The sequence below is a fragment of the Ictidomys tridecemlineatus genome, chromosome 15, assembly GCF_052094955.1.
Source record: "Ictidomys tridecemlineatus isolate mIctTri1 chromosome 15, mIctTri1.hap1, whole genome shotgun sequence".
In the NCBI taxonomy this organism is placed as follows: domain Eukaryota; kingdom Metazoa; phylum Chordata; class Mammalia; order Rodentia; family Sciuridae; genus Ictidomys; species Ictidomys tridecemlineatus.
Window position 1 is genome coordinate 26,812,330 of NC_135491.1, and position 15,466 is coordinate 26,827,795.

Consider the following 15,466-nt stretch of genomic DNA (forward strand, 5'->3'; position numbering starts at 1 on the left):
CCCCCCCCCTTGCTAAAAGAATATGAGAGTCATATATGACCAAATTGACTTGAATCAGTTCTTAACATTTCTTCAAATTTGTAACTCCATTGTAGAATTCCAATCCCTGAATTCTAGGCTCATTTCCAATAGAAACTCAGCATCACTTTTTCTCTAAGAGATATTACAGTACATACAATGAATTCAAAACAGAATCCTTAATTTTACCCCCATTTCTGTTCCATCTCAGTTTTAGCAACACCATCTTTCCATTTGGTCAGGCCAGCGACCCTATAGTTATAGTACTCTCTTTTTCTCAAATTTTCCAAAGAATCAAATATATAATCAGAATAAAAACATATCCATAATCTAAGCACTTATTTCTGTTTCCACTGCTGTCCTCTTGGTCCAAACCATCATTATCTCTTGCCTGAATTACTTTAATGTACTTCTATTTGGCTTCCCTCCTCTGTTATTTCTTTTACAGTGCACTGTTTTACTCAGAATAAAAGCCTGTCCTGGGTCCTACCTAGTTTACACTTCTCACCCCACATTTAACTTGTGACTTCATCTTCTATAGTTTAACTCTTCTGTTTCAGAACTTCTAATATACTATTCTTTTTGCCATGGAGAGTCCAGGAATGCTTACAGCTAAGGATTTAATGCGCTGGCTGTCTCCTTTGTCTGGAATATTCTTCCAAAGATAATTACTTGTCTAACTCCTTCATCTCTTTCAAATCTTTGTTTAAATGACACTTTCTCAGAAAGGCCCAATATGAAATAACATTGATGTGAATGCCTTCCTGTGGCAATCACTATTCCTCTTACTCAGCTTTCCCTGTCTCCCCCTATCCCTTTGCTCCCCTGCCCCACACTACTTGTCACTTCCTCACAATTACATAATATTACATAATTTACTCATTGCTCGTATTCCCCTACAAGGATTTCATTTTCATGAGAGCTGAGATTTTAGTCTGCTCTATTCACCTCTATATTTTAAGAGAATAAAATAGGCCCAGCCCTGGCCCTGGCACATATTAGCTGCTCAATACATATTTGTTGAAAGAATGAGTATGTGAAAAAAATCGTAATCCTCCAAATGTGTCAGACCTGAGACTTGTAATATTTTCCAGTTGAAATATGGTACTAGACAACAGAAAAATACTGTATTAATTTGTACAGCATAAATACAAATATATAGTCTACCTAGAGGTAAAGCATCAATGACAAATAAGAATTTTGAATAATTTTTAATGAATACATAAAAAATATTTGCAGTATTAGACACCCCAACCACCAGATTCAAATGCTTGTGTCCTCCTGTCTGTGACTTCTGTCTGTGACATAGTCTGACTTTCCAGAATAGTTCAAGTATACATTATGCAATTAAAAAATAAATTTTTAAGATTTGATTCATTCTTATTTTCCTGGAGAACACTATACTGACATGCAATTTTGACTGGTTAATGTCATTCTAAAGCAGGTTATGTTTTAATTTATAATCTTGAATTAAAGAATCAGGCAATATAGGAGAAAAAGTACATTGTAATAATTTTATTACACTCTATTTTAAGCAAGCTATTGCACCCAAATTATGAATATTAGATAGGACACCCTATCACAACTTTAGCTCTGACATCTATTTGTCAAAAATAAAACTTAATAATACCAATATGCTGACCTAAGAGGTAGGAAAAACATACAGGGAAAATATATTAGCCAAAGAAAAAGTCATTATTTTATGTGAACAAACGTGTTCAAAAGAACATTGAATTCTTTTTCCTTGCAAGATTTTAAACCACAAGGAATTTTCATATTAACCGCATTATTTGTAACTCACTCTGGCACTGACCTAGCTTTTAAGCATCTCTATAAAAACGAAATGAAAGGACACATGCAAATAACCAATGTTTTGTTTAAATTTGGAAGAGAAAACTTTTGTATCTGTTAATCTCAAGTTGATACTCAAACAATACTATGTTGCCATTGATTAAAATGGAGACAACGAATACCAAAAGATGACAAAATATGAAAATTAAAAAATACATTCTGTAAGCAATAATAAAGGAATTAACAGGTATTAGCTTTAGGTGTGCCAAAAACTGTGGCACAGCTTCTTGTGTATTTAATGTTTCTTAACAATAATTGTGTCAAAGGCAATACTATTACTTCTTTATATTCAGGAAATTGAGAGTTAAGCAATTTGATTGAAAAAAATATATATAGCTACTAAATGGTAGAACTGAGATTTAATTTCAGCAGCGTAATTCCAAATCCCACACCCCTTATCATCACTGATGATCTTGTCTACAGTTGAAAAAGAAGTGTGATATTTGTCTACTGCACTATAAAAAGGACTTCTTATGATATAAAATAACTTTTTCCAATGTTAGCTCCTTTCTTTTACTATTTGTTTCTCTATAATATGCATGGGGTGCTATCCTGTTATTTGGGAATCTACAAAATTTTATACCCAGTTGAGGATTCTAGTTAGCATGACATTTGTTGATTTTTGTAATTCTAGGCTATCAGCTACACTTAATTTTTGTAGTGTTTGAGGTTGTTGAGCATGTCTTAGGCTTTGTGATATTCCCATTCTATACCCAAAGCCTGGGCTTATTTAGCCGTCCTTCTTTGGGATAAAGTGGTTAATCTTGTGGATCTTCATGGAAAGGCACCAGTTTAATCCAATTATATTCCTGTTGGAAAAGATGATGAAAAAGTCAAGTGTTCTGGATATGGACTGTACACCAACTACCCTGGAATAGGCTCGAAAGGCACCAGTTTAATCCAATTATATTCCTGCTGGAAAAGATGATGAAAAAGTCAAGTGTTCTGGATACGGACTGTACACCAACTACCCTGGAATAGGCTCAGGTCCTCTGGCTCATTTCAGATGATTAAGAGTTATATTTGGCAGAGATTCTCACTGCTTATATGGGAGGGGGATGCTAAGAGAAATAACACATTTTGGTTTATATATATGAATGTTAAATTACATTTTTCTATAAGAAAATGAAAGAGGATAATAGTTTTCTGTAAGGAAAATTTTTTTTTAAATTTTGAGAATGGCAAGTGGGATATATAACATGAATAGTAGAAGTTAATGAATATGAAACTAAGACTTTGAAAGAAAAATATTATTCAAGCTTTAATATTACATATATTTCACTATTACATATATTTCACTATACAAAGACTAACATACAAATGATTTGGCCAATAGCATTTCCTGTTACTAATGGGCATATGCTCCTTTTTGTTGTATTTGTTGTTTTTAGATATACATGACAGTAGGGTGTATTTGACATATTTTACATACATGGGGTGTAACCCATTACAACTGTGATTCCATTCATGACCTACCCAAATTGTACTCCTTCTTTAATGGCCTGCTGGTGATTTTCATGCTTTTGTTGTACCGTCATATCTGCCTTGAGTTTTTCAAGTGTAAGTGACAAAAGTTCTCTTCATTAGCATGTTCTTTATTAAAAGGTGACTGATTTACGATTCTTCTGACTGGGAAGGGTGAAAAGGGATGGAGAAAGAGACTGTGTTCCAGATATTGATATATTTGTTTCTTATACTAGTCTTATTCAGAGTAATTAGGATTCTATTAAAATCAAGGGTTCAAGGCTTTTTTCATAAAAGATGAAATTAAAAATTAAAACATTTTCTTTGCTGATATTCTGTTTTAATTGATAACAGGATAAGTTTCTGAAAGATGTACAGAAATCTTAACATGATAACAATTATCATGTTCCCTTGTTCATAAATGCAAACCTAGAGTAATAATTTTGTATTACGTAATGTGAAAAAGCTCACTGTAAATGTACATCAAAGTAGATTTTAAAAAAAGGTCTGGCAAATATATTGGTATTTATTATCTATTCTGATAATGTAGTTCTTTCCCTGATATTTTAACATTCCAAATTTAAATGAATCTATATGTTAAATGCTACACAAATATACTTTAATTCTACTGGAATTAATTAAAAAATCAAAGGTGATTTTTAGTGACTTCTTGTCAAAAAGATCTGACCTGAGACCTCAGAGCCCTACATATTCTGGATAGCACAAAATTTCATAATTGTTATCCTAGGAAAATTTCTTGACCACTGTGCCACATCCCCAGCCCTTTTAAAAAATATTTTATTTAGAGACAGGGTCTCACTGAATTGCTTAGACTTGCCATTGCTGAGGCTGGCTCTGAACTTGTGATCCTCCTGCCTCAGCCTCCCAGGTGGCTGGGATTACAGGTGTGCACCACAGCAGCCAGCTCACTTTTTTAATTAAGAAAATTATCAACTAAGCAAGAACAGTGGTCAAAGAAAGCAAAAAAGAAAATGTGTTACAAGTGTGGTGATTTTTAACATTTGGAGTTAAATTTTTTAAAAATTTGTTATGTATGAAAGAATGTATTACAATTCATATAACACATATAGAGCACAATGTTTCATATCTTTGGTTGTACACAAAGTAGAGTCACACAATTTGTGTCTTCATACATGTACTTAGGATAATGATGACTATCTCATTCAACATTTGGAGTTTTTTGATAAGTGTTTAGCCAGCTAAAGGGAGATATTCCTAATTCTTATATGTAAAACACAGTAATCGCTAGAAGAATATTAGTTGTCAACAGGCTAAATTTACCTATATGAATATTATACATGATTCTAGAATTCAGATTTGTGGAGGAAAAAAAAAGGACAAAATAGATATAGAAGGTAAGAAGTCAATTTTGACAGTACTAAAAAAACAGAGGCATTTTATTTTAAAATTTGTAAACTTTCTAGGCCATAGTCACTTGATATTTAAAAACTTTGCTAAATCATCAGCTTTTTATTTATCTTTTCTGTTTTAAAATAGATTTCAGTTAAATGAATGGTTACCCACATAGGAAAAAAGAATAAATGGTCTCTATGACTTATGTGACTAAGGTACATCATTTAACTTGGACTGAGTAAATCTAGTTTCCAATGTGAGTGGATCCTCACTAATCACTAAGTTTGTGTTTAATTAGTCTGTTCATTCGATAGAAGTTAAGCACCTTCCATAAATCAGGCATGAGTAGAGGAATACCTTAATCACTAGTGATAAAAATATAAATCTAAGACCTGTGTTAATTTAATGTCACTATATAAATATTCCTGGGTTTTAAACAGTCTAATTAGTGATCAATTTAAGAACAAGGAGGAGGAGGCTGTCCTCAAAGAAAGGGATAATCCATGAAGAGAAAATGGTCAAACCTTTTAAAAGTATGTGGTGTATGAGTGCTAAAGGGAGCACTTTTCTGGAGACTCTAGAATGTGGCTCCAGAAGAAAAAAGTCCCAAAGTATCCTACACATATGAGGAATCTGTGGTGCTATATGCTTAAATGCTAAATTCATAGATTTTAGAAGTTGAGAACTTTATGGAAAACTTCTTATAACAATGGTTGGCTCTGATAGTTGATGTGTGGCTTAAAATGAAGAATAAAGGAACCACTGACTTTGTTTTTCCTTTGGAATATTTTATATCTGAACTTAGTTACATGGCAAGACTTTCTACTAGACTGAAAGTAGCTCCATAAAAAGAGGTGCCTAGATGCTTCTCTTCTTAGGGCACAGCATATTGGCTGTTACATGACAGCATTTAATATATGTCTGATGTATAAACTGAAGGTTTGGTATAAATAACAAGTCTAATTTGTATAATTGTTTCACTTTAGTTTCCCCTGAGGCCTTATAATATGTCATATCAATGACTGCTGTTGAGACATACAATAACATATGATACAAGTTTACCTGAATAACTGTGCAGAGAAATAGGAGACTTTTAATATATTATTGAAAACACATAGGATTTGAATGCCAAAGATATATATTCTGACACTGCTTTGTTTGGTCTCTTATCCTTCCTAAGCCTTAATTAATTTGTGTATTCGTTCACCTAAACATTTACTGAATGCCTTTTATACAGAGATGAAAAATACACAAACCTTTACCTGGAGACTCTTAAGGATTCAAACAACAGAAAAATATTATTTCCACATTTGTAAAATTAGAATAACAATACCACCTACTGGATTTGGAGAGGCAATTATAGCAGTACATAAATTTTAATGTATATAAAAGTGCTTTATAAACTGTCAAGCACTATGTAAGTATTAGTTCCTGAAAAACAGTATAAATAAGTTTTTTTTTGTGTGTGGGGGTTTCTGGAGATTGAACTCACGTGCACTTGACCACTAAATCACATCCCCAACCCTATTTTGTATTTGCTTTTGCTGAGGCTGGCTTTGAACTGGCAATCCTCCTGCCTCAGCCTCCCAAGCCACTGGGATGATAGGCATATGCCACCATTCCTGGCACAATTGACAGTTTTTAATGGAAGTTTTTCTAATTAAATTTTTGGAATGAACTAAGAAGCTTGAAACTCTGATTCAAGCTGTATTTGTCAACCTGCTTCCCAGATATACATTTAGAATGTGAATGGTTTTTTTTTTTGGTCTCTTCTTTTTTTGTTAAATTGATATATAATTCACATACCACAAAACCTACCAATTAAAGTATAAAATGGAGTCATGTTTATGAGGTTGTACAACTGTCACCATTTATTCCAGAGTATTTCTACTATCTCACAAAAAATATTCTATCCATTAGCATTACTTCCCATTTCTCCTTCCAGCCCTGATAACCACTTATCTCTTCTTTCTAGCTTTAAGGATGTACCTACCTATTCTAGATCTTTCATAAATCTGCAATCATAAATATATGTGGCCTTTTGAATCTGGTTTCTTCCTCTGTGCTGTAGCATGTTTCATATTTTTATGGCTAAATGATATTACAGTATATGAATACGTTTGGTTTATCCATCCATCAGTTAGTAGACATTTGGTTAGTTTCTACTTTTTGGCTATTATGAATAATGCTACTGTAAACATTCATATGCAAGTTTTTGAGTAGACATGTTTTAATTCCTCTTGGGAATACACCTAGGAATGTAATTAATGGGGGTTCCATGCTAACTTTAATTTTTTGAGGAACTGAGTAGCCTGAGTTGATAACTGCTTTTCTACAACCCAGTGCACACATACACATCTAATGAAGGAATTGTAAAAAGCCATTGCCAATGCTGGGGAAAAATGCAAAGGAAAACAATAAAAGAAATCCACAGCTCTCATAAAACCAAATTGCATTAGGTGTTATTACCTGTGGTGTTCCAATTTAATGGTTAGTGTTCCTTTTGAGTTGCATTAGGGAGTAAACTTTTCTGAGGTTATGTGCAATTATGTTTCAGTAGTCATTCTCTGATTAAAACAAAACAAAACTCTGGCTTCTTAAGTGGACAATGTCTTATAAATGAACTTAATGGGAAAGCTTTCCTTATGCTTTAGTGTACTTTATTTTCTATGGAGGAGATTTATACCTCTGAGAGGCAAACCAGTGGTCATTTTGCTGTAACAGGTCTTTTTTAAGTAGTAACCTAAAACTGCTTAGTTCTGAGACAGGGAAAAAAGATGTGTAACTACCAACCAAAGGTGAGATTTTTTTTTTTATAAGTTTCAAATTGCAAGTTGTTATTTTTACTGAAACATGTAATTTTAAAAATAAATGTTCACTAGATTAAGGAAGCTGTTACATGCTACTCAACTCTTGGAGAGACCTGGAGGCAACTACTAGGTATCAATAGCCATAAAATGCAAAAATACCGTATAGTATTTTTTTTCTTTTGCAAAGTAATTTCTTTCACATGTGCCTTCTTTAAAGAGGACATGATTAAATTGTGAATATTAGTAACCATATTATTTTTAACTCCCGAATTCTTACCTTCTGCTTCTCTACATTTCTTTCCCTTTACTAGCCACTCAAGTCTGTACTGTCCATTTTTAATAACTGATTTTAACCTTTGTAAATTCTTTCATATTTGGCTCTCAAGAGAATACATTCTTTTTCATAATTATTTGTTGCTGTGTAATAAACTAAGCCCAAATTTAGTGGCTTACAACTCTAATCATTTTATTTCTCATGATTCTGTGGAGAGCTGGGCAGTATCTGCTGATATTGCCTGGGCTCACTTAAGTGGCTGCATTAAGCTGCTGATGACTGGGTGGACCTTTCTCTTTATGGTCTTGCATCCTCAAGGAGACTGGACTGGACTTCTTCACATACAGTCTCAGGGCAACATACTAGGAAAGCAAGTTCCACTGAATGTTCATGATGTCTCCTTGATTAAGCAGAATCAAGCTGGGAGGGGCTTAATTACAGATGGGAGGTGGGGAGGATAAGTATAGCACTTTATACTTGAATGTTTATTAAAATACAACTGAAGCTTTGTTTTGTAAATTAATGAATTCATTTATACCTGAATGTTCTTTAAAATAAAACTGAAACTTTTGTTTTGTAAACTAATAAATTCATGTTGGTGAGGCTGGCTTCAAACTCCTCTACTTAAGTGATCCTTGTTGCCACCAGGCCTGGTTAAAATTGTTGATTATTTTTCTCTCATATCTTTTCAGTTTGGGAAATTTCAACTAACGTATCTTCAAGGTAATTCATTCTTTCCTAGGCCATGTCCAATCTACTAGTGAGCCCATCACAGGCATTCATTTGTTTTTTATTTCCAACATTTATTTTTTCCATTAGAGTATGTTAATTACAGTTATTTTAAATTCCCCTCTTTAAATTCCAAAACTCTCTGCTTTGTCTGTTCAGACCGGTTTTCTGTTTTTGCCTTTTAGCATGCCTTATAATTTTTTGTTGAAAGCTGGATGTGATTGATGTACTTAGTAAAAGGAAGTAATATAAATAAGCTGTTAGTATGAAGTTTTACATTAGGCCATGAGTTAGGCTGTGTTTACTGGTTGTTGTAGCTATATGTCAGAGGCTAAAATGCGTTTCATGCTTGTTTTTGCTTCCTCTGTAGGCTTTGGGTTCTATTAGAGATTCCTTTTTAAATAGGGCCTGAAGGGATCTGGGTGTAGCTCAGTGTTACAGTGCTTGCCTAGCATGTGTAAGGCCCTGAGTTTGATCTCCAGCACTGCAAAAAAAAAAAAAATAAATAAAATCACAGAGGGCCTTAACTTTGTTTACCTCTCTTTTAATTTTTTCTTTCTTTTTCTTTTTGGAGTGCTGGCAACTGAACCCCAGAGTCTTCTGCATGATAGTCTAGCCCTCCTTGATTATTATTTTACAGGAGACTGAATGATGTTGCTGTTAAGTTTTGAGAGAGGGTAAGTATTCTATAATGGGGTCACAGACTTCTCCATTTAGTCCCTACTGCCCTCTTAGGTGAGACAGAAGTTTGGTGGGGGCTGCAGTTAAGTATTTCACTTCTCTCAAGTCAGTCAGATAACTGGGTTTTACCAATAATAAGCAGGTTTTACCAAGGTTACAAGATTTGGTAAAATAATTTCCCTTGATGGCAGGTATTCATTAAGGAGAACAGTAGCTCTGTTAGTAGTCTTAAAAATGTCTACTCCCCTCCTGCTACACACATATAAAAGCATAAGAGGATTATTTCTCATATTGTGGCCTGGACAATGTAGTGGGGCTCCTGGAGGAAGACTCATGAAAAGAGTGTGGTCCCTTAGAGTTGGACCTCTAGGAGGTTTTAATCTCTTAAACAAATCTTCAGCAATTAGTCAATTACCCTTGAAGTGGTCCTATCAGTTGCAGGTTCCAGCTGTGGCTTTTGCTTCCAGTAAAATGTGATTCCCTGTATTTGCTTGTCTTTCTATAACAGGGATTTAGACTGCCTTTGCTAAAAAATACTGACTTCACCTGGACCTGCAGATGCCTGATGGGTAACTAAAAGCAGAATAAAACTTAGCATCTCTTGCCTTCATGTTGTATCTGACTCCATTATTATCTGAAATGGATCAGATTCCTGCTCAGCTTGAGGCACATGTTCATCTGTAACATTATTCTGCTCCCTTCAAGACTCAAGACACCAAGATAAGAAAAACTTAAGATTTGCAGGGACATCCAACAGCCAGCTTTTGTGGCTCCCAGAAGTCTTAAATCATTGCCTTACACCTTCCAGAAACAGCAGAGGCTCCCCTTCCCCAAAGCAAGGGAAATTGTCTCATGGGAATGAAATTGTCCCCTTCTAGGATTACTCTGTGAAGCAAATGAAGATTGCTTCCATAACCATAAGGACTATTCTGGAGCCTCCTCACAGAACCATAAATGAGAAACTGATCAACCAGAATATACTTTGAACAAAGACTGCTTAATTATGCATACCTCTCACCCCTAACCCAGTTCTTCCTCAGCTCAATTCTAAAGCTCATGTCAGTATTCTTGAAGACAGGGTTGAGACACTTCATCTCACTTGCCCTCCCAATAAGGCCATATTGATTTTAAGTTCCTTCTCTGCTTTTTACTATGAAAAAGATTATTTAAAAAAAGTTGTACTTTTTAAAGATATATATGACAGTACAGTGTATTTTGACATATATACAGGGGGTATAACTTATCCTAATTAGGATCCCATTCTTGTGGTTGTACATGATGTGGAATTACAATGGTTGTATATTCATATATGGATATAGGAAAGTTATGTTGGATTCATTCTACAATCTTTCCTATTCCCAACCTTCCTCCTTTTGCTTCATTCCCCCTTGTCTAATCCACTGAACATCTGCCCCCACCCACCAAATTGAGTGTTTAGCATCCACATATAAGAGAGAACATTTGGCTTTTGGTTTTTGGGGACTGGCTTATTTCACTTAGCATGATAGTCTCTAGTTCCATCTATTTACTGGCAAATGCCATAATTCTATTTTTCTTTATGGCTGAGTTATATTCTATTGTGTATATATGCCACATTTTCTTTATCCATTCATCTGTTAAAGGGCACCTAGGCTGGTTCCATAGCTTAGGTATTGTGAATTGAGCTGCTATAAACATTCATGTGGCCATGTTGCTATAGTATGATGATTTTAAGTCCTTTGGGTATATGCTGAGGAGTGGTATAACTTGATCAAATGGCAGTTCCATTCAGGTTTTCTGAAGAATCTCCATACTGCTTTCCGGAGTGGTTGCACCAGTTTGTAGTCCCACCAGCAGTTGTATGGGTGTACCTTTTTCACACACCCTTGGCAACATTGTTACTTGTATTCTTGATAATTGCCATTCTGACTGGAGTGAGATGGAATCTCTGTGTAGCTTTGATTTGAATTTCTCTAATTGCTAGAGATGTGAACATTTTTTCATATATTTATTGACCATTCTTATTTATTCTTTTGTGAAGTATCTGTTCAGTTCCTTTGCTCATTTATTGACTGGGTTATTTTTATTTATTTTTGGTATTTTTTTGAGTTATTTATAAATCTTAGAAAGTAATGCTCTCTCTGAGGTGCAGGTGGCAAAGGTTTTCTACCATTCTATAGTCTCTCTCTTCATGTCCTTGATTGTTTCCTTTGCTGTGAAGAAGGTTTTTAATTTGATACCATCTCATTTATTGATTCTTGATTTTACTTTTTGCACTTTAGGAGTCTTGTTGAGGAAGTTGGTTCCTACGCCATGTCTTGTTTTTTGAAGCAAGTGGCTAGATGTGTATTGTTAGGATCCCAGTCAGGGCTCTGCCCTAGGACTCTGGTGACATTTCCAGTTTGGGGGCCATGGTTTTTCCTGCGTCTTCCCTCTCTGAGTATCTAAGAGGAACTGTTGATTTTCAGATTGCTCATCTTTTCTCTTTCTTTTTTGGTGAGGATTGGACTTTCAAGTTCTTTACATGTTGGATGAGAAAGTCCTCGAAACTATACTAGTTAACAGGAGAGCTCTCCCTCTCTCTCTTTAGTCTTTTCAAACATATTTTATTTCTGTTTTTGGTACTGGGGATTGAAGTCAGGGGCGCCTAACCACTGAGCCACATCCCCAGCCCTATGTTGTATTTTATTTAGAGACAGGGTCTCACTGAGTTGCTCAAGCCTCACTGTTGCTGAGACTGGTTTTGAACTCGTGATCCTCCTGCCCCAGTCTCCCAAGATGCTGGGATTACAGGTATGCGCCATTATATCTGGCCTTAAACATATTTTAAGAAATAGACAATCACCTATTTTAGATTGTGTATTGATTTCTTAAAATGTGAAATGTTGAAATAACCTAAGAAAGACTTATTTTTTCATTACTTTTTGTGAATATATGTAATTAAAGCAAAAAGTAATATAATTGCTAGTAAATTCCTTACTAAGTTTTATTTTAGAAATATTTAAAAATAATATTCTGTATATAAAAATCAGTGAATACATGAGATTTCAGGCTATTTGCCAAGTTATGAAAAAATACTAGATCGAACAAATTAAACCAATAGAAACATGTGTCTAGGACATCAGTTTTTCTCAACAAGATTAGGAAAATAAAAATAAAATCCTCAGAGGTGAAGTATAGCTTAGTGGTAGAAAACTGGACTAGCATGTGTGAAGCCCTGGGTTCGATCTCCAGTGCAGCATGGGTGTACAAGTGCAAGTGTACACCCACACAAAGATATATGTTTATGTCTACTATAGATTTAAAACACTGGAACAAATTTTTTTCTTTGTTGATTGTCAAATTATTTTTTGTATTCTCCTAATAAGTTTGCATTTTGCATCATTTTGACTTAGCTAATTCCACAACTGTATTTCTTGTTTACTTTTTCTTTATACATTTCAATCCTTCAATGTTCTTTCAGTTTCTGTTGCACATATTGTTACCACTAATTTGACATTTGATCAAGAACATATTTAAAAATGTAAATGTTTAGCTCCTAATTTATAAAATTTTTGAGGGCAATAATCTTAATATTTTTCCACATTTATACTTCCTGGAAAAGTGTCATGCTCAGTTGTCCAGGGAAAGATGAAAAGTATCAAATATCAAGGAAGTCTTGTAGGATATGGAATCCTAGTTCTTTAAATATTCCACTCTAGACATCTAGATATTGTAGAAAAAACCACTGACTAGTGAAGTCAATCATTTTATTCTGACAAAATTTTACTAGTGGCTCAGGCTATCTTTTTTTCTTGTTATTTCTCTGTAAATATATACTGTAGACTTTTTGAGAATAGTGAATACATGTTATTTTTCTTTAACATTCCCAGGATTATAGCTTGTACTTAATAGATGCTCAGTACTTTTTGAATAATAATAATTTATCATATAAATCTGTAGGAATGGGGGTTTGGCTTTGTGAATGCTTGCCTAGCATGTGGGAGGCCCTGGGCTGGATCCCTAGTATTGCAAAACAAAACCAATTTTATAGATTAATCCACTGTCACTATAGAGTTTACTGTGTACATGCACCCCAATACCCAGAAAACACACATTATATATGATTCTAAGTGCTTTTATATTTTTCATTTGTCAATATTCAATTTCTCTTAAATTTTTATTTTCTTGCTTTTATAAAAATAACTCGATCATGCTTATTTTATAAATATATCCTTGTAAGTATCTTTCTCAAAAGGGAGAAATAAAACAAAAATTCTTACTGTTATGGTTTTAACATGTGGTAACCCTCAGAAGTTCATGTGTAATATAATGCAAGAATGTTCAGAGGTGAAAAGATTAAATATAAGATCTGTAAACTAATCAGTGAATTGATTCACTTATGGATTGTGTGGTAACTTGTGGGCAAACAGGGTATGGCTAGAAGGTGGTCACTGGGGGAATTTCTTTGGGGTTTATATTCTACCTCTGAGCTGAATTCACTCTGCTTCCTGGCTGTCTTGGACTGAGCAGCTTTCCTCAGCCATGTCCTTCTGCCATTATGGTCTGCCTCCGCTGTGGCGAAAGGTATGGTGTTGGCTGACAATGCACTGAACCTCTGAAACCATGAGCCAAAATAAACTTTCCCTCTTCCCTCTTGTTGTGTCTTTTGGTCAGCTGACTAAAACACTATCCCTTACCTTACCTCATCTCTTCTCTACTTCTTTATAAATATATGTGGGAAAAGTGATGCGTTACTCATCTTTGAGGACATAATATATTAAAGGTTTTAGCCCACTACTAATTCATTGGGAGAGGTCGCTGCTAACAGCAGCTGGTGGGAAGGAAAGGGCAAATTTTAATAAAAGAGTATGTCCAATTCCCATTTTTCATTTCTTATGGTATTGTTATTCATAGTACTTACCATAGGCCAAAATTACCTAGTAGTATTATTACTTTAAACTGCTATTTTTCAGATTAACTAAGAAGAAAAAAAAAGATCTTGCTTTATCTCTGTTCATTCCTTCTAAGACTTGACTCTGCTTAACTAGATGTGAATTTCAGATCTACCAGAAATTATCCCTGAGGAATATCTTAACATTTCTTTAGGGAGCAGATCTACATGTGAGAGTTCCCTCAGGTTTTGTCTGATAGTTTTTATTCTTCCTTCATTTTAAAAACAATTTTGCTGGACGTATAACTCCAGATTGGTAGTTTGTTCTTTTAGTACTTAAATGCTTTAAATATTTCACTTTATTCTTTTTTTGTTTGCATGATTTTATTCTGCTGTAGGTAAGATATTTTCTTTTGGCTTATTTCTAATTTTTTTCTTTGCATTTGCTTCTTTGTAGTTTGAATATGATATTCTTAGGTGAAGATAGTTTTGGTATTTATCCTGCTTGGTGTTTTCTGAGCTTTTTTGGATCCATGGTTTTGTATGTGTCATTAATTTTGGAAAACTCTTTTGACTATTAATTACTTCAAACACTTCTTTATTCTTTTTTTTCTTTCTGATACTCCAATTAAACACATTTCTCACACTTTTAAAATATTTCCAGTTTTTGGATGTTCTGTTTTATTTCGCCTTCCTATTCTTTTTTTTTTTTTTTTGTCTTTGCTTTTCATTTGGGGGAATGTCCTTGACAGTGTCCAGTCTACTGATAAGCCCATCAAAAAACATTATTTATTTCTGTACAGTGCTTTTGATTTCTAGAATTCCCCTTTGATTGCTTATCTGTTCTTAAATGATCACTTTTCTATTATTATCTCACTCACAGTTTTTATTAATAATTATTCATAATTCTCTACATCATAATTCCAAACTTTGCAAAATATCTGAGTCTGGTTCTGATGTTTGCTTTGTCTGTTCAGACTATATTTTCTTGATTTGTAACTTAGTTGAGAGGTTGTTGTGATGTATTGGATCAGGTATTAAAGGAAATTAGGTAAACAGGCCTTAAGTGTTTAGTTTTATATTAATTTTGCTACAACTTAGGCTGTGTTTAATGTTTGATATAGGTGTATGTGCCAGAGCCTTCAAATTCTTTTAGTGTCCTTGTTTTTGTTCCTCCTTTTATCTAGGGCTTCATTATGAGCTCCTCATAGAGGCGGCCTGGTAGCTCTTTCAGCTGTAATTCATTGCTATCACATTAAACATTGTTGATATGGTGGTGTAGCAATAAGGTGGTAGGGATGGAAAGTATTCTGTAATCTTATGATTAAAGCAGTCTTTTAGAAGGTTTGTATTCCTGGTTAATGAGTTTCATAAGTGTTTCTTAGATTTCTGTAACCTCCACACCTACCTACC

The 15,466-nt window shown here is 34.2% G+C and overlaps 1 protein-coding gene across 3 annotated transcripts in view; it reads right to left on the reverse strand.

Moving 5' to 3' along the window:
- Itfg1 (integrin alpha FG-GAP repeat containing 1) overlaps nucleotides 1-15,466 on the reverse strand; it is a 260,497-nt gene that overhangs the window by 14,839 nt on the left and 230,192 nt on the right. For 2 of the 3 annotated variants that reach the window (XR_013430849.1, XM_021721173.3), the window contains one exon: nucleotides 3,105-3,498. The exons of the other annotated variant lie outside the window; for it this stretch is intronic. Coding sequence is in view for 1 of the 2 variants with exons in the window: in XM_021721173.3 (XP_021576848.1) it covers nucleotides 3,404-3,498 (95 nt within the window). In the remaining variant the exon portion in view is untranslated. Of the gene's footprint in view, nucleotides 1-3,104; nucleotides 3,499-15,466 lie in introns of those variants that run through there. 3 annotated transcript variants of the gene reach the window in all.